Source organism: Leptodactylus fuscus, chromosome 6 (genome assembly GCF_031893055.1).
Source record: "Leptodactylus fuscus isolate aLepFus1 chromosome 6, aLepFus1.hap2, whole genome shotgun sequence".
NCBI classification, from domain to species: Eukaryota; Metazoa; Chordata; class Amphibia; order Anura; family Leptodactylidae; genus Leptodactylus; species Leptodactylus fuscus.
This window is the reverse complement of record NC_134270.1, coordinates 119,291,287-119,311,010: the sequence shown is the minus strand read 5'-3', so window position 1 is coordinate 119,311,010 and position 19,724 is coordinate 119,291,287. Positions and strand designations below refer to the sequence as shown.

Here is a 19,724-nt window from a genome sequence, read left to right as displayed (position 1 = left end):
TTCAAGCTGTATTATTTGTTTACATAATATAGAAGGTAGACATATTTAGAACTTTATTGTGTGCTTATTTGGAATTTTTTTTGGTCCCATTAGGGAACTAGATCATGGGGTCTTTTGATGGCTGGTAGAACACACTTCAGTAGTAAAGTGTTGCAGTATATTCTGGCTGTAAGACGGGCAATCAGGTCCTATGTAGGACCTGATGAAGAAGTAAAGATGGCAGACCCAGGAGCCTTGAACAGGCCTGGGTTGCCATAGCAGCAAATCTGCTCCCCCAATCACAGCACGGGGAACCAAAGAGGGCAGCCACAATAGTAAACAACCACTTAGATACTACAGTATAGACCATGGTATCTAAGGGGTTAAACACCAGGCATAGTTTTCTCCAAATGCTGATGTCACAGTTGAAACCACTGCTTACGGTGCACAGTTACTGAGCTGGCACTGAGTGACATCCCGTGTTGGATTTGGATATCTACGGCACACCCTAACACTATTGGTGTACAAGCCATAGGTTGGAATTGATGGACTGATGTCTTCATCCAACCTCATCTACTATGTAACTATGTAAAAAAAAGTCAGGCCACTTTCCTGGGCCCATTAGACCAATCATTTATGCCGATTTCTGGCCCTGCTCAGGGGTGCATTGGGGCCACCTGGTGGCTGAAGAGGATCTGGAGTTGGGGATCAGTAAGCTAATGGTGAAAGTTACTAGCTGGAGTTAGAAAAGCAGCGGCAATATTTACCTTCCTGCTGCACTCTATATGTACAGCGTAGAGTGGATAGGAATTAAAACAAAATGCAGTGAGTCTGTACAAGATGGCAGATAGATTGGCAGAACGGGGAAAAAAGAACCCCCCACCAAGTTCTAAAGCTTTCTGGCCCTGTAGGCCACCTTATGCCCACGACCCACAGTTTATCTGTGGTAGATACTTTACACTCTGCTCCAGTTTCAGGCGCACATACGTCACAGCAGTGGGTGAGTGTGACCCTGGGAGCAGTGAAGAAAAGGTGGAGGACAGTAAAGTTTTATAAAGTTTGTTAGAACGTTTAATGATTAAAAGTTTCATCAATAATCCACGTGGGTAATATGGAGCCACCGGTGGAGGACATTAAACTATGGGGTGACTGGTGGGGAGCTTTTAATAGTTATTTGAATTATCAAATAAATTTGTATTGTATCAAATTTTATCAATATGCCACCCATTTGCCCAGCCGAGTCTGAGACCACCATATTAGAGGGTCTCCTAATTATTTTATGGAAGCCACAAAACACTCACCCATTTCTCTTATTCAAGTTAAAAAGGTTTTTGGCCATTCCACCATATTATGAGCTAGTCATTAGAAAACTGTTTTTGTTGCATTTTCACATAAATATATCATAGCAAAAAAACTGAAAGTCCCATAAGAAGGAAAGCTTTTGGGTAAGTTAAAGAGGATTATACTGGTGTAGACTGATGATACAACAGTGTGGTTAGAGAGCAGCTGGTGTCTTAGATAAGAGCTCAAAAGTTCCTTCGCGGATCCCATCTCGCCATTACTGTTAGATCCAACCCACCCCACAATTTTTATTTTTTTTTACAATGCCAAAAATAGCAATGGCTTCCAGAAGAAGAAATAAGGACTTCATACCAGTTCTTGAGGAACTTTTTTTGTGAGCCAGTTTTAATAGTTAGATGTGGACACTTAATGTGACAAAGATCAAACAGTAAACTTACCAAGGTTAACAGGGTCTATTCATCTGTGCTGTCTGGATATCCTGCATCCTAAATCCCCATGTCAGAACCTAGAAACATTTGCTATCCCTTTCCCAAGTACCCTGAATTACACAATTTATTCTCTATGGGGTTCAGAAATGTTTGCAACGTTTCAAATGAGATGTAGACCTCCTCACCCAGGTTACAAACAGCCTGTAGTCTTTGAACATGTGGCAGGGACATTACTTGGAAGGTTTCCTGGCTTTCCTGCTCCAGCTGACAACTGTTTTTGCTAGTAGTATAGTGCCATACATTATGTAGTGGTTGTGTCTGGTACTGCATGTAGCTCATTCCCATTCAATTGAAACTGCAATAGCTGGTACAGTTCATATAAAACTGACGACATAGTCCCAGCAGAAAGGTCCATGACCAGTGATCTCTTTGATTTTGGCCATTTAACTCTCCAGCTACTGTCCTCAGAAGCGACCATAAGCATCATATGGGTTTACTTTTATTTTCACTTTGTAGTGAAAGCGCCTATGTTTCAAGATCCATTCTATTCCTATGGCCTTGTGAAGGCTCCCAGTACTATTACTAGAACATTACTATTAACCTCTGCCTGTTGCAGGTCTTATTAGTAATGCAGAAATCTCACCAAACATTGCAGTACAGTGGTGTGCAGGTTTCAAGTTCCTGGGGAAAGGTGGGGGCAGCACATAGTAGAAGTTGTACTTTCGCAACAACTAGAGCCAGATTGGAGACTGCTGTCCTGTGTCTCAACACTATAGCCCCCTTTTTACTACATGGTACCAGATCCCTCAGCTATGTAATGTGTAGCTCTGAATGTATTTTAGGGTCATTGTTTTGCTGGAAGGTGAATCTCCTTCCCAGTCTCAAGTCTTTTGTAGCCTCTAAGGGTCCATTCACACAGTTTTCTGGCGCGGATTCACGTCAGAATCCACACGGGGGAAAAAAATCCTCCCATTGACTTCAATGAGTTTCTTTTTTCCGCCAGGAACCCATTGAAGTCAATGGGGGGCTTTTTTTCTGCACGGATTTCACATCAGAATCTGCGCACAAAATCTCCGTGTGCATGCAGCCTAACAGGTTTTCTTCCAGGATTGCCCTGTATTTAGCTCCATCCATCTTCCCATCAGCTCTGATCAGCTTCCCTGTCCCTGCTGAATGGTGATGTTCAGGACGATGAGCCGTGTTACTTTTCTACCACACATACCGCTTTGTATTTAGGCTAAAAAGTTCAACTTTGGTCTCATCTGATTAGAGCACCTTCTTCAACATGTTTGCTGTATCCCCTATATGGCTTGTGGCAAAGAGCACTTTTTATGTCGTTCGTTCAACAATGGTTTTCTTCTTGCCACTCTTCCATAAAGGCCAGACTCGTGCACTACACAACTTATGGTTATCCTGTGGACAGATTTTCCCACCTGAGCTGTAGATTGCTGCAGCTCCTCCAGAGTGACTATGGACCTATTGGCTGCTTCCTCTGACCAGCGCTCCCCTTACTTGCTCTGTCAGTTTAGGTAGACGGCCATGTCTTGGTAGGTTTGCAGCTTTCTCCATTTTTTGGATGATGGTTTGAACACTGCTTCTTGGGATACTCAAAGCTCAGGATATGTTTTTATAACCTAACCCTGCTTTAAACATCTCCACAACTTTACTTCTGACCTGTCTGGTGAGTTCCTTGGTCTTCATGATACTATTTGTTCTCTAACAAACCACTGAGGCCTTCACAAAACAGGTATTTATACTGAGCCTAAATTACACACAGTTGAACTCTAATTACCGTAACTTTCAGACTTTAAGGCTGCGTTCACACGGATTTATTTGGTCAGGAATCCGCCTCAAAATCCTGACCAAAAAACGCCTCACTATACAGTCCTATGTAATTTTTTTTTATTTTTTTTCCACTAGCAGAAAAACTCTCTAGTGGAAAAAAAAGAATGAACATATCCATTCTTCAGGCAGATTCCACCTCAGGAAATCAATACAAGTCAATGGGAAGCGGAAAAACCACAGGCCACAAGAAAATGGCCGCTTATTTACTGTGTAAGAGACCATTTTTCTTGTGGCTGCGGGCATGCACAGGCGGCTGTGCCCGAGGCCTACAAGTTTGACCGCCTGCGCCGGAAGACGACGTGTGAAGAGGCCGTTCCTGAAGAAGATGGAGGCGTCATTGGAGAGAACTCATTTGCATACAGACAAACTGGGATTTCTACCAAACGATGTAACGGAGAAGACATCTAAAGGTAGGAGAAGAATAGACTTTAAGGCTATTCCTACGTGTCAATGAGAAAAAATTTGTTTTAATGGTAGAATCCCTTTAAATACTAGCAGAAGGACCCGGCTTCGCACGGGTATATCCCATTTTTTTGTTTGTGTAGTGGCCACATAAGAATTATCCAGTTTAGCACTGGTGTATTTTGTATGTCGTTTGTGTGTTTCCATAAGCGTCATGTGATCATGTGTATCTCATTTTGGATATCAGAAAAAACCTGTTATGGATACCTGGAGTAAAGATGTGTGAACTAACAACACTGATTGCAGAGGAATGGAAGGAACTAAAGAAAAAAAATTCCAACTGCATTGGAGCGGGGTGGCACTTATTGAGGGATGCAAAAAGTCCTCTTAGTCTTGGAAGGTCTGTTGTCTTACGGTATTGGAAGGGATACTCTCCTCTCACCAACCCCCTGCCACTCTGATCCCATTCAGGTTTTGACACAGAGTATGCGGTGTACTACGGTGTATCACTCTTGTGACCAGTGACTGAGTAAACCTCACCAGGCAATCTAAAGAAGCAGCAGCAGAGGGGAGATTATGCCTTTGTACATTTCCTACTGCTTGCTGAATAGTTTTAATCATTTTGTTTTGCTGGAAAAGATATTTGTATAAATAATTTGTAATTCAGGGCTTATTTACAGCTGACGCTGGGTTCACACTAGCGTTCGGGTCTCCGTTCTCAGCTTTCCGTCTTCTGCATGTAGAAGACTGAAAGCTGTCAGAGCGGGTCCGGCCGTGAGCGTTTTATGCTCTCCGCCGCAAAACCGTTTTTTTTTTTTAAAATCGGACACAGAGTACTGCATGTCCGACTGTGTCCAATTTATAAAAAAAAAAAAAAAAACGGTTTCGCGGAGGAGAGCATAAAACGCTCACCGCCGCTCATGGCCGGACATCTTTCAAACCCATTCAAATGAATGGGTATGAAAAACTCCTGCAGGTTTCCGTCTCCTGCCTCTGTTTTGTGCAGGAAACGGAAACCTGCAGAACGGAGACCGGGCGCAGATGTGAACGAGCCCTGAGGCACAATGACAACTGGAATCCATTTACCTTTCAAATACACTGAGATGCAGACTTACAAATGGATTACAAATGGGCATCAGGAACTACCTATTTCAATTCCCACATTGAAAACTACCCACTTATAGATTCAGAAAACTGACCCAAAGACATAATTGAGTAAAGATTGGATTACGCTAGGTTCACACCTACATTGAGGATTCCGTTATTCGAGTCCATTTGGGGGGACCTAAACAGAAACCCAAACCACTTAAAGTATATACCCGCTTGCAGGACTTTTCTCTCGGCATATTTCCCCGAAGGCTAATGAATCAGAGACAAGAGCCCGGCCTTAGCCTGCAAAATTAAGTATTTGAACAAAATATGACAAAAAATGTAACACAAACCGTTTGTTCTTTTTATTACACTTTATAATATTACATGTTTTCTGCAATCCTGAAAGGTTCTCTTTATTACTTTTTTGTACATTATATCATACATAAACCTCAACAAAAAAATGAGTCTGAAAATATACATGCCACAGCAGCAGAATTACATTTTGTTGCAAACTAGCTGAAAACTATAGTTTTGCCCTTCAGATTATTATACAACTACAGCAAGAGAAATTATGATACAGAGTGCAGATGTCATACTAGACCCCCATTGTGGACTAGGAGGAGTATACAACGTCATTAGCTACGTTGACATCTTTATTATCCCCAAATGTGGGGAAAGGACAGTCTCTTATTTCTGCTTGTGGTACGGTGTGGTATTTATACAGATATTATAATATAGTAGTTTAGACAGGGTATAAAAGAGAAAATGTTCACCTTCATGAGTATTTTTCTTCCATATAACTTGGATATTAGGTCCAGATCTCCCAAGACAACAAATGTAAAACAAAACTGCACCTGGAAAATCCACTGAAGCATAGAAGAATTGGGACAGATGGAGTTACATAAAAGTCGGTAGGCACCTGCAGGGGCCTCTACTCTACTGTCCTTTACAGTTGTGTTTGGGCAAGCTTCAGTCCTCCTCTACTGAACCAAGATCTGACAGGTAAAAGTGTGCATATCACGATCATCTCAAGTCCCATGACTAGGTGGATGTTGCAGGTCTTGGCCTGAGAAGATCGGATGAAGAAGAGGATGGAGGTGCAAAGCGGTGGCTGCAGCAGCTGTGGCTGGCCTTGGAGCAAGCAGAGTAGGATATAGGGCAGCATGGGGAACATGATGAAGGGTCAGAGGCCCGGCAGGGTGCAGAGCAGAGGCAGGGATTATATGTATGGGATGGCTAGCTAAGAAAGCAGCAGGGTGGGCAGGGATAAGAGAGTGGGTAAGGTGGGAAAGAGAGATGGGAGCCAAATGCGGCTGAGGGATGTGGTGGACCTGTGCTAATGGCTGCGGGTGAGGAGGGATACCAATAGCTGCTGCTGCAGCGGCATGCTGGAGGATAGCATGCTGAACAGTGGTTATGGAGGCAGCAGACACTGGGGGAGGTGCCTGCTGGATATGTATAGGCTGAAGGGTTGGTGTTGCAGGCTGCAGAGCTTGTGGGACAGCTCCAGCCGGAAAATTCTTAACTTGCTTGGCCAACAGCTGCTGTTGTATATGCTGCTGAGCTGCCTGCTGTAGCTTGCTGTATTTTTCCATTTCTTCTGGAGTAAAGGTAATGGGCTGGCTTTCCAGAGGAGCTAATGAACCTTCCTCCTCTTCTTCCTCCTCTTCTTCTTCCTCCTCTTCCCTATCAGGCTGAATAGAATTTGGCTCAACTGTAACAGATGGGTAAGTTGAAGAATGAAAAAAATCTGAATCAGTTGTTGCCGGCATCATTCTGCCATGGAGTGGTGGAAATGGAAGACTTCCATTACCCAAAGGGTTAGCTGCTGTTCCTTCTCCAAATCCTTCGGCTGGTGGCTGGAAGCAAACAGACTCCTCTTGGGACAGTGGTTCTGCGACAGGTGCAGGAGGTTCAGTATCTGGCACGTTCTCTACCTGGGACAAGGTCTTCTCTTCTTTCTCGAGCTCCTTATCTACAGTAACTGGTGTCTCTACTGGTTCAGTTTCACTTTTTTGAGGCACTGAGCCTTTGGACCCTGCTGGTAGTTTGCCTATTAATGGGAGCTGAGCAGTTTTAGTACCAAGAGCAGGAGGCAGCTTTGGGCCAAAGTATCCCTGAGGTGGGTCTTTTACTTTTGATCCTGACTTGGAGTTTCCATCATCTGTTGTGCTTGCAGCCTTTTCTAAACGTCGAGACTGGATTTTTTCTAGGAGTTGTTTTGCCGTTAACGAACATCTCCCTGTATCTTTTTCAGTACTACCGCGGGGCAAGTTAGCACCACTTGCTCCTCTCGTTTCTGACCCTCTACTACCTTCCCTTCGGCTGCCGGAACGAGAATAATGCGGGGACTGTGATCGATATATCTTAGAGCGGTTAAAGTCCCGTCTACCACTTCTACGGCTGTCTACACTGTCCCTTCCATGAGAACCTTTTCCAGAATGACTGCGGACGCTTGTACTCCGATCTCTACTGTAACTACGGCTGCGTTTCCAGCTGTGACCAGTTAGGCTTCGGCTCCTCCTTTTGCTCCGACTCCTGCTACTGCTACTAGATCTACCTCTACCCCGACTCCTACTTCTTCTTGAACGACTTCTACTTCTAGAACGGCTACGACTGTAATCAGAGGAAGAGTATTTATGTCTAGTGGAATGTCTCTTAGAAGCCACAGAGTCTGAATCTGAACCTGGTGACCGCCTCTTAGATCGCCTCCTTGATCCACTGCTATAGTCACTGTAGTCACTATCTGAATAACTACGATCATGACTATATCGGCTTCTATCAGAAGACCCTCCTGAACTGGAAGAGTAGGACCGCCGTCGCTTTCCAGATCTCGATCGACTTCTGGATCGGTCACTTGCAGACTCATATTCATCACTGTACCTAGATGTGGATTTTTTCCTACTGGCATCATCCTCGCTATCATACTCTGCACTACTTTGGCGGTTTCTGGCCTTGGTAGGTGTATTTCTGTGAGATGAGGAGGAAGAGGATTGTGCAGGAGGAGGAAGCGATTGCTTGGGCTCTGTTTTAGCCTTTTTGTTCTCTGGCTCTTTGGAGGAAGTATGAGGGTCCTGTTTATTACTTGAATTCCCCACACTGTCTTCTTTAGTTAGCAGCTTTCCTGGTGTGATGTCTCTTGAGTGCCCCCCAACTGCAGGAGCTGTACATTGCTCAGTATCTTCTACCTTCAGCAATGTTTTGGAAGAACTTTTTGACTTCTTGTGCTTATGCTTCTTCCTTTTCTTTTTTTGTTCAGTTCCTTCATCTCCATCTTTGTGTTTTCGTTTTCTCTTGCCACTCTTCTTGTGCTTTTTTTTCTTCTTCTGTTTGTGCGACTTTCGCGTAGCTTCACTTTTGTTCTCTTCAACAGGTTCAGATTTTACATCACTAGAAGAAGCCGTAGACACTTTAGGTTGTGCTCCACAAGTATGTACAACTGGGTTAGATTCCTTTTTAACGGTGACATTCAGGTCTTTGCTTAAATCTGTATCATTCACACTTTCTTTGCTTGTACCTGGGTTATCTTTAGGTTTCTCCACAGCTTTGGCCTTTCCATCTTTGTTTCGGGAAAGTTTGAAATCAAAGTATAATGGGTTACAGCTATAGGAGATAGAAGGTTCTGCCTGAGTAAATATCAAAAGCTCAGAGGGCCACTGCAGTGTTGTGCTCTCATCCTTGCTCAGGACTGGAAAAAAAGGACCAGTTGGGTGCTTGGGCCTTTCCTGCGGTTCTTTCGCAGGTGTAGGAGAGGTTTTCAGAGGTTCTTCTTTTGTAATAGTGTTAAATGGTTCTTTATCTACTGTATCATCTCTCTTGTCAACTTTGGCTAAAACTGGAGAAGCATTGCTTACAACTGGTTGAGGAACAGAAGTTTTGCCATCAGCAACAGTATTTTTTTCACATTTGCTTTCAATCTGCTTGACAGACTTAGGCTTGGTAGTGACAGCTGGTTTCTTCTCATTCTTCTGAGAGACATTCTCCACCTGCGTTTGCTCTGTGGATCTCATGAAAAGCAAAAATTGGAAATTTGGTTTCACTTTGCAGTGAGCAGGTGGCATATAGTGATAGTACTCTGGTTCACCAGCATGCGTCCCCCTTTCTTCATGCTTCATTTTCTTCAGCTTTGATAACGTGCTTGCAAGGGATGCGCCATTATCTTCTTGCACTTCCTCTTCTTCCACTTTACTTTCATTCTCTTTGCTGTTCTCCCCCTCTACTGACTTTATTGAGCATAAGAGCTCAGCAGGTGCTTTCTCTTCATCTTTTTCCTCTTCTGTCGATCCCACCTCTTCACCATGATCCTTGAAGACAGCCGCTGAGGACTCTAACTTCAAAGGTGTCTTTTTCGCAAAGGAGAAGGAGAACCCAACTTTCTGAAGAGAGGATGGGGCAGAGGTATTTTTAAAGCCAAAAGTTATGGCTGGGGAAGTGGGTTGAATAGGAGCACAGACAATAGCTGGGGGCGGTTTCTCTTCTTGGACAGGTTTAGGACTGTCTTGCGTTGCTGAACAAGTGCTGACTGGCACATCATCATCTTCCGCAGCTTCCTCATCCACAGCTACAGTAGTAGTCTTGAACATGGGGCCACTGCCAGGGGCGCTGCTAGAAACAAAATTTAGATAAAATGTATGTATACATCTGTATGCTACCTATACACTGATTTAAGGTCATGTTGTCCAATATGTAAACAACGTACTAAAGAGCAAGAGATAATAAGATTGATATATAGTTTTGAAATAAAAGATTAGTGGTCTGTTGTATGTCATCAATTTCCATCCCAATTATTTATTGGACCAGGTACTGATTCACAGATACCTCTTTATCTACAGTGTCAGCCTCTGATTAGGGCCACCCATGACTCCAGAGCCAAAAATAAGTAGGGATGTAAATGAATACATTTTTTCCACAAAACTATGTATGCACATGCTCATATCTCACTAACAGGGTTCTGGCAGATCAGATAGCATACTGAATGTTGCAAGATCAAACATATAAACATTATAAACTGAATGAACACACAAGTCTGAGTAGCTTTAAAGTGATCCATCACAGATCAAAAGGGTCTTACAACTCATTTAATTACTAGAGATGAGCGAGTACTGTTTGGATCAGCCGATCCGAACAGCACGCTCGCATAGAAATGAATGGACGTAGCTGGCACGCGGGGGGTTAAGCGGCCGGCCGACGTCAAAGCGGATGTACCAGGTGCATCCATTCTTTTCTATGGAGCGTGCTGTTCGGATCGGCTGATCCGAGCAGTACTCGCTCATCTCTATTAATTACCTATCCCCAGGATTGGTCATCAATGAGAGTCCACCACCCAGGACTTCCACTGATCAGCTGTTTGAAAAGGTAAGTGCCAAGCCATCTTAACCGTTTACATCGTACACCACCATATGTTTCATAGTGGCCTGGACAATGTAACTGCAGCTTAATCCGACTGACTTGTGAAAAGCCATAGGCGTCAATGGGATGAAACTGCAATTAACATACAATGTAAACTATGAAGAAGTCCCAATACTTGTATGACCCTTCTAAATAACTAGTCAACTGGAAGTCCATTGTGTCAGACTTCTCTGATCTCTTAAAGGGATCCTATAATTAAAATTCAATTTTTTGAAACCAACACGTAGGAATAGCCCTTAAACAGCACTGGGGGTGTCCCAAATGCTGCGAGAGAAATCTCCAGTGCCGCCTCCATCTTCTTCAGGAACAGCCTCTCTTCGAGTCTTCTTCCGGCACTCGCTTCAAATTTCTAAGCCTCGGCCTAGGGCCAAACCAACTGCACATGCCCGCCGGCCACGAGAAAATGGCCACTTACAATACTGTGTAAGCGGCCATTTTCTTTTGATCGGCAGGCATGAGCAGTAGGCTTTGCCTGAGGCCTAGAAGTTTGAAGCGAGCACTGGATGAAGACATGTGAAGAGGCCGTTCCTGAAGAAGAGGGAGGCGGCGTTGGAGAGTTCTCTTGAAGCATTGGGGACGTCCCCAGTGCTGCTAGAGAACACATTTGCATACCGACAAAAACTGGTATTTATACAAAACGGCGGCGCGGAGAAGACTTCTAAAGGTAGGAGAAGAGTAGCCTTTAAGGCTATTCCTACGTGTTAGTCACAAAAAAATTGAGTTTTAATGATAGGATCCCTTTAATGATGACATACCCTGAGCATAAGGCATCTATAAAACAAGAAACGGACAAATACCAAAAACAAAACAAAACATTGTTTTAGTATAAATTTAAATCCTTTCCATTCACCTTTCAGACTGTTTCCTCTGCTCTGCCAATTCAAGAAGACGTCGCAATGCTTTCTCTTGCTTGCGCTCATCTTTCCGTGAACGGGAAGAAACATTTCTAGCAAATTCTCTCTGTTTCAGGTCCTTCAATCTCTGCATGTAGAAAAGGTTATATATAAAAGACAATTTTTAGCATAAAAAAAAACAAAAAAAACTTCAAAAATAGTAAGTAAGCAAACAAGGTATGAGTAAGGTACAAGGTATGATCATTGAAGGCAGTGGGGTCAGTACGTTTGGGGAAAAAACAACCAACTTAATGTATGGAATGTAGTTTATTGTAACATTAAGTACTTGTTTGCAGTACTGATACCAGGTGCCACTTCTGATGATCTACTGAGATCCTAAGCGTTAAAGTTTTCCTTAAGTTAAAGTAAATCTCTTAACTTGCCATTGCCATCAGCTAGAAGTCCTCATAGTGAAATTCTTGTTAGATCCCTCAGACAGGCTGAAGGCCTCCTCGTACACAGATTTAGGTATGTAAAGCCAGGTTTAATCTCCAGTCTAAGGCTTATGTACTAAGCTGTCTGTGATGTCTGCAAGTTATTCTGGGAAAGTGAAACCACCATGCAGAAATACAGATGAGTAAAATAATAAATGTGTGGCCACCCCAAACGGGATACCATCTGCTACAATGGTCAGACATGGCAGCTAAGACTTAAAGGGGTTATGCAGGGAGAAATAGCTCACCCCTGCAATGTATAAGCTTTATTCCGAATATTTCGGGTCCCTGGAGCCTAAATGATTACCTTTTCAGAAAGCAAAGGAGCAGTGAAGTCCCTAAGCCAAACCACCAGCTCAGACTCCTTCATAAATGGCTGAAAGCCAAGGTCAGGGAGAAGCAATAAAGCTCCTCTAATTCTAACAACTAGCGACTGAATTCATATGACAAACATGCAAACTATACATTATACAATATTAATAATTGTATGGGGGGTGGGGGAGGGGGCAGACGAACATACTTTCTGCCTCCCTGACTGTTCTCTACAAAAGTATTCAGGGAACTAACAGAAGTGCTGATGGGCTACTGGGTCATTTCCATGCTGGTGCTCAGATGCAGCGGTGCCATCACCATGCGGCAAAGCACCCATTAAATTAAGGACCCACTATAACTAGGTTGCTTAAAGTGGCTAGTGAACGTATTATAAAAGTTCATTAAAATGTATATTCCAAACAAAAGATGATACATTTCTACAACTTTCAAGAACTTGGCGGGAAAAGTACAATTTTTACAACAGTGAACATAAATCTAATCCCTCCCTATATTGGAAAACTGATCTGAGTGGACATACACTCACCGGCCACTTTATTAGGTACACCATGCTAGTAACGGGTTGGACCCCCTTTTGCCTTCAGAACTGCCTCAATTCTTCGTGGCATAGATTCAACAAGGTGCTGGAAGCATTCCTCAGAGATTTTGGTCCATATTGACATGATGGCATCACACAGTTGCCGCAGATTTGTCGGCTGCACATCCATGATGCGAATCTCCCGTTCCACCACATCCCAAAGATGCTCCTCTATTGGATTGAGATCTGGTGACTGTGGAGGCCATTGGAGTACAGTGAACTCATTGTCATGTTCAAGAAACCAGTCTGAGATGATTCCAGCTTTATGACATGGCGCATTATCCTGCTGAAAGTAGCCATCAGATGTTGGGTACATTGTGGTCATAAAGGGATGGACATGGTCAGCAACAATACTCAGGTAGGCTTTGGCGTTGCAACGATGCTCAATTGGTACCAAGGGGCCCAAAGAGTGCCAAGAAAATATTCCCCACACCATGACACCACCACCACCAGCCTGAACCGTTGATACAAGGCAGGATGGATCCATGCTTTCATGTTGTTGACGCCAAATTCTGACCCTACCATCCGAATGTCGCAGCAGAAATCGAGACTCATCAGTCCAGGCAACGTTTTTCCAATCTTCAATTGTCCAATTTCGATGAGCTTGTGCAAATTGTAGCCTCAGTTTCCTGTTCTTAGCTGAAAGGAGTGGCACCCGGTGTGGTCTTCTGCTGCTGTAGCCCATCTGCCTCAAAGTTCGTCGTACTGTGCGTTCAGAGATGCTCTTCTGGCTACCTTGGTTGTAACGGGTGGCTATTTGAGTCACTGTTGCCTTTCTATCAGCTCGAACCAGTCTGGCCATTCTCCTCTGACCTCTGGCATCAACAACGCATTTCCGCCCACAGAACTGCCGCTCACTGGATGTTTTTTCTTTTTCGGACCATTCTCTGTAAACCCTAGAGATTTCATCTTTATTCCATTTTTTTAAAAGTTCATCTTCTTACAAAAAATAAAGTGTGCAAAAACTCCCCAAAGTGACTTAAAAAATCATCACTAGCTCTGGCTGACGAGTTTCTGGGCGTACTCGTACAGGGCTACGACTAAGGGGCGAGTACGCCCAGAAACGCGTCAGCCAGAGCTAGTGATGATTTTTTAAGTCACTTTGGGGAGTTTTTGCACACTTTATTTTTTGTAAGAAGATGAACTTTTAAAAAAAATGGAATAAAGATGAAATTTTAAGGAATACAGGAGTGTGGACCTCATCTTTTACATGTGATTGGACTTATTGTGCTCCAGGAGTCCGGAGCCATTTGGCCGTGCACCCAGTGGATTATACCTACATACCAACAGAAGCGGTGAGCTACAATCTTTCCTTATACTTTTTGAAATTAAACCCTAGAGATGGTTGTGCGTGAAAATCCCAGTAGATCAGCAGTTTCTGAAATACTCAGACCAGCCCTTCTGGCACCAACAACCATGCCACGTTCAAAGGCACTCAAATCACCTTTCTTCCCCATACTGATGCTCGGTTTGAACTGCAGGAGATTGTCTTGACCATGTCTACATGCCTAAATGCACTGAGTAGCCGCCATGTGATTGGCTGATTAGAAATTAAGTGTTAACGAGCAGTTGGACAGGTGTACCTAATAAAGTGGCCGGTGAGTGTATATTACATACAGGACTCCCAGTGATCAGAAGGAGTTTCGTCCAATGTTCCGTATGGAGCATTGGTCAGTCAGTGCAGGAACTACTACATAAAATTTAATGGGAGTGCGGGAGATGGCGCTTTAGAGATATATATGCACGTTCCGCTGTTTTATGTGAGCAGGTTTACAACGTATTTAAAAGGGAGGTTATGGTTGGCTACTCACTTAGAAAACAAGCATCTTCCCTTACCTGTTTGTGTGCGTGGTCATAGGAGTTTATGTGGTTGTCAAACTCCTGGTGCTTCTGATACTGCTTGTCACACAACTCACAGTAGAAGTTAGCCCGCAATTCTTCCAAGGCTTTTGCAATGGCTTTCTCCTTATCCACAAAATCCTGTACAGTTAAAACACATCTATGATTGGTATTTTCCATTGGAATTAGTTTATAAATATGACAAAATACATTCCAACCCCAAGCATAATAGCTAAAAACAACAGCTAAAAACAAACCCCCCTCCTTACACAAACACATACAATAACGGCCAGCAAAGCCCTTATCAAGTCTTGGCATTGCAAAAATAAAGTTTTGTATTCCTTTACCAGGGTGTGTCTAAGCATGTCAGGAATACATATACTCATTTTGGAAATATACAAAACTGTGTATTGTGGTGTGTTAGATTACAATGCCAGGAATAGCTATCAGCACTTAACCAAAGCTTATATAATTGGATGAGCAAACACTATACAGTCGACTCTCGATTTAACGTATTGGTATATAACGTATATAGGCTATAACGTATATTTTCTCAGGTCCCGACTAATCTACATGTATTTTTATCCCGTTATAACGTAATATGGTTTGCATATAACGTACTTTTTTGGACCCCCGCAGCCAATTGCAAGCCACATATAACGTAGAACGTTGTGTACAGGAGGGTCCCACCCAATCGCATGCATTTTCTGCCGCGTATAACGTAGTACGTTATACGTGCGAGCCTCTGATGAGTCTCTCACCACAGTGCCCTCTGGGTAGATTAGTTCACCGGAAGAAAGTCGTACGTGTCTCGTGTCGTGTGAAGTTCCGGTTTTGGTTGTTTATTGGCGTCAGAATGCCTCCCAAAAAGAGGACTAAGCTTACTGTGCAGCAGAAGGTAAGCGTGACATGGAGTTGCACACTGGTAAAGATGGTTTTGTGTTTATTGCATCGCGATTTCATTACTGTACGTGTCTATTCTCATCGATCAGGTTGAAATCATACGGGAGTTGGAAGGCAACTCTAGCCTCAGACAGACAGATCTCGCAAATCGCTACAATATGCCTCTGACGACGGTTAATACCATTGTGAGAAACAAAAAGCATATCCTAGAGCAGAGCGAGAAACTCGGGAAGATGTCAGGAAAATGTTCCAAATTCCGCAAAGCATGAGGAATTGGAAAACATTTTGATGAAGTGGATTAACCAAGCACGAGCTGCCGGAATTAATATTGATGGTTCGGTTGTCAGGGAAAAGGCAAACACTTTAGCAGCAAAAATGAATGTGAAAGACTTTGTTGCTTCCAGTGGCTGGTTCACGAGATTTAAGGAACGAAACAGTCTTTCGTATTGTGTTGCTGCTGGCGAAAGTGGGGCTGTAGATGTGGCTACTGTTGAAACTTGGACAACGGAGCAACTGCCGAAGATTTTAGAGAAATACGACCTAAAAGATGTCTTGAACACTGATGAGACTGGTGTATTTTTTAATTTGATGCCGAATCGCACTATCGCTGTAAAGGGGGAGAAATGCCACAGGGGCAAAATGAGCAAGGAGAGGATCACCGTACTCGTTACCACCAATGCGGACGGCTCGGAGAAGATTCCTATACTGGTGATAGGCAAGTAAACTAAAATTACAGTACAGTACTGTATAAACGAGTTTCACTAAATTTAATTTAAATGTTGAATTACTGTAAATTTGCCTTGCAGGCAAGTACAAGAAGCCACGTTGTTTCAAGAACGTACGCACACTGCCGTGTGAGTACAAAAACAACACCAAAGCTTGGATGACGGGCGATTTTTTCGTGCAATTTTTGAGAGCCTTCGACGCAAAGATAGGTACACGCAACAGGAAAGTGGCCCTCTTCCTGGATTGTTGCCCCGCGCACCCACAAGAAGTGGAGGGTTTACGCAACGTAGACCTCTATTTTTTCCCGCCTAATTGCACAAGTAAATTGCAGCCACTCGATTTGGGTGTAATTAAGTCCCTCAAGTACAATTACAGGCGTTTGCTCGTGCAGCGGGCACTTGCGCTGATGGAGCGCAACCAATTGGATCAGTTAAAACCGGACCTTCTCCAGGCCATGCACTTCCTGGTAGCTTCGTGGAACAAAGTGACCCCCGCTTGCATCAAGAATTGTTTCCAGAAAGCAGGGTTTGAAAGTGCTGGAAACCACACTCAACCTTCAGAGCTAGAAGCAGCTGGAGCAGCAGTGATTTTGTATCAAAATGAGGAAGAAGAAATGGAGCAAGCAGAAATCCCAGGTGACGCCGAAGAAGTTATTGATACACCAAGCTGGGAACTCATCGCAGGGTCTGGTTTAGATTTCGAAACGTACGCAACCATGGACGATGAGGTGATTACATCAGAAGTGCTTTCTGTTGAGGAAATATACGAAAACGAGCAGGAGGAGGAGTGTATTGTTGAGGAACCAAATTCTGATTCTGAAAGCAGCAATTCCATTTCCGAAACAATCGTGCCAAAATATTCTGATGTTCTCGATTCATTTCAAAAGGTGAAGACTTTCATTAGCGCTTTTGATGTCGGTGAACATATCATTAATCAGGTAGCAAACGTCGAGAGTGCGCTGTATGGGTTGCGCACCAAAGCTGTACAAAAACAAACCCGTATTGAGGACTTCTTCTGTCCTAAAAAGTGAATGATACGGACACACACACACGGACATACAGTACTGTATAAATAAATGTAAATAGTTTTAATTTGGCTTCTGCGTTCTGACATTCTTACATTCGGCGTTATGTGCATGACACACGCATGTACGTACAGTATTTTATAGGGCCGAAAAAGGTGCTATCGTGAATAACGTAGTCGGGGTCCGGCACAGTGAAATACGTTATATACGTATAACGTATTCGCTTTATAACGTATTTTTTTTCCCGGTCCCAGCAATACGTTATATCGAGAGTCGACTGTACTACTAAAAAGGGGACAAACAGGTCTGCATGGTGCTGAGTGGAACTGAACTCAATCAGTCATTTATTACCTTGCCATCTTGTGCATGGTGATAAGTGTATTAGAAGGAAAACCTTGGAAAGACTCTCTAGAACCCAGCCCTGCAGATCGACTCAAGATGACCCTAACCTGATGGAGTTTCCAATGTGGATTGAAGCCTCCATTGCTAAGATATCAGTCAGTCTCAATTTACAAACTGAACCCTTTGGAGCAATAAGGGAATTGCTTTTGCGCCAAAGAGGTAAGCAACAGTGACCTTGCCGCTTTAAAGAGCTCATTTGCATATTGAGAAAAACAGCGATCTCTCTCGCAATGGAAACATCACTTCATAAGGGAAAACAGTTCTATTAAGGTGACACTAACCTGTCTGTGGGGCTAGGTTGATATGTTGGGTTACAGTGACAGACTCCCTGTAAGACAGCTGCTGCAAATGTCTTATGAACATTAGGGAAAAAGCATCACCTTATACTTTTGCCTTAGTTCCTCAGTGTCTTCTTTCTCCACCTCCAAGACTCGTCTTCGTTCTGTGGCATCTTCTGCATAGTCCAGCTAAAACACATTAGCAGATAATATGTAAAACTGGTAAAAACTGTAACTAGTTAAAAATATATAGATAATTAAAAACCGTACAATAGAATTTGTGGCTAAAAACTTTCATAGGGCCTTTACATTATTACATTTCTTTTTGTCAAGTAACAAAAGGGCAAAGTCGCTGCAGTCTCCTCCTATTGAACAACAGGATTCAGACGGACCCTTTTTCATTGTACAACAGAATGTGTAGTAAGACAGACAGTCTTAAAAATATAGCCAATTCAAATTTGGGGGAGAAAACAAAAATAACCACAAACTACCCTTTAACAGTAAGCAGGACTTGGTATGTTCCTGCCCAGGCAATTCATAGTTTTCATTGTGTTGCTCATTTTGCCCAATGGCTACGTTGCAGGGAATGGAACATTTTCTTTCTAGTCACAGCCTGTTGCTCAGGGTCTAATGTGGTAACCTTCTAAAAAGACATTCCAACACTTTAGAAAAAATAAATAAATGCACTGCTCATCCCAATATAATACAATGAAATATGCTTCTCAGCTAAAATGTAAAGAAACAAACATGAGATGCTTAGTATATATTTTGATGTAGGTGTATAAGCCCAATATCCACTTCATGGCGATCCCTCAAGCGCTCGGCAAAACTACCCTCAAGCACAGAAATGGCAATTGCTATGCAGCACTGCACCACGTCAACAGATCTCAAAACAAATTGTCTCCATTATAGGACAGAGATAATTGGGGAATCCAGTTTGGCTGTTAGGTTTCCCCTATACAGAGGTCACTGTGAAGGGGTTAGAGAGCTTATACAAATTCATCAAAATGTATACTCCTAAAGAAAGATAATACCTTTCTGCAAGTTGTAAGATCTTAGTGGGAACGCTACAATTATTACAATGGTGAACATAAACATAACCGCTCCCTATATGCGGAAGCTGCCAAATCTGTGCTGAGAGGACGTATATTAGCACACACGTCTCAACTCGAGAAACAAGCTAGCGAGGTGTACAGGGATAGTAGCGAGTCCTTAAGTCAAGCCTACAATACTTACCTAGCATACCCAAACCTGCACTCTAGCAGCTTGGAAAGGGGCCAGAACAGCCATTTTAACTTCAGCTAGACCGAAGAGAGATTCAGTAGATCTGATTACGAGGCCAAACTTTACTGCTTTGGCAGCAAAGCAGGGAGAATAATAAATTTAGAATGGATGGCGAGACCATATTCACACCTAGCCAGGCAACAGGTGTCACAGGTTAACATCCAAGTATGATACAGGAGGTATATAGAGATATCTATCAAAAGCTTTATGATTATAGCAATGCTTATGACCCCTCTGGGCCCACAACAAATCTTGCTGACACATGACTTCTGATATTGACTGAGGAGCAGTTCACCCAACTAAATGCCACAATCAAAATAATTAAATACCATAAAGTGCCCGGACCTGGCGGTTTTAGTTCAGAATTTGACAAGGCCTTCAGACCGCAGATTTCTGGTCCCCTTGCAGCTTATTACTCCTCAATCCAACACAGAATGGGGAATATGATGGGACTTTATAAATAGAGAAAATAATTAAGTAAAAATGGTGTTTATCAAAGTCTGACTCATGCCAGGGAAGGGCTTACCCATGCCAACACAATTGCCCTGACACAAGAGGGCTTCATTAAGGACAGAGC

General features: G+C 43.1%; 1 protein-coding gene across 3 annotated transcripts in view; it reads right to left on the bottom strand.

Annotated features, from left to right (window-relative positions):
• Positions 1-5,419: 5,419 nt before the first annotated feature.
• The window catches only part of GPATCH8 (G-patch domain containing 8), a 52,966-nt gene continuing 38,661 nt past the window's right edge, over positions 5,420-19,724 (bottom strand). For 2 of the 3 annotated variants that reach the window (XM_075278249.1, XM_075278250.1), the window contains 4 exons: positions 17,966-18,052; positions 14,528-14,671; positions 11,308-11,438; positions 5,420-9,650 (listed from right to left, as the gene is read on the bottom strand). In XM_075278249.1, coding sequence (XP_075134350.1) covers positions 6,077-9,650; positions 11,308-11,438; positions 14,528-14,671; positions 17,966-18,052 — 3,936 coding nt within the window. In that variant the 3' untranslated portion in view covers positions 5,420-6,076. Of the gene's footprint in view, positions 9,654-11,307; positions 11,439-14,527; positions 14,672-17,965; positions 18,053-19,724 lie in introns of all 3 variants that reach the window. The other variant, XM_075278248.1, reaches the window with a different exon arrangement.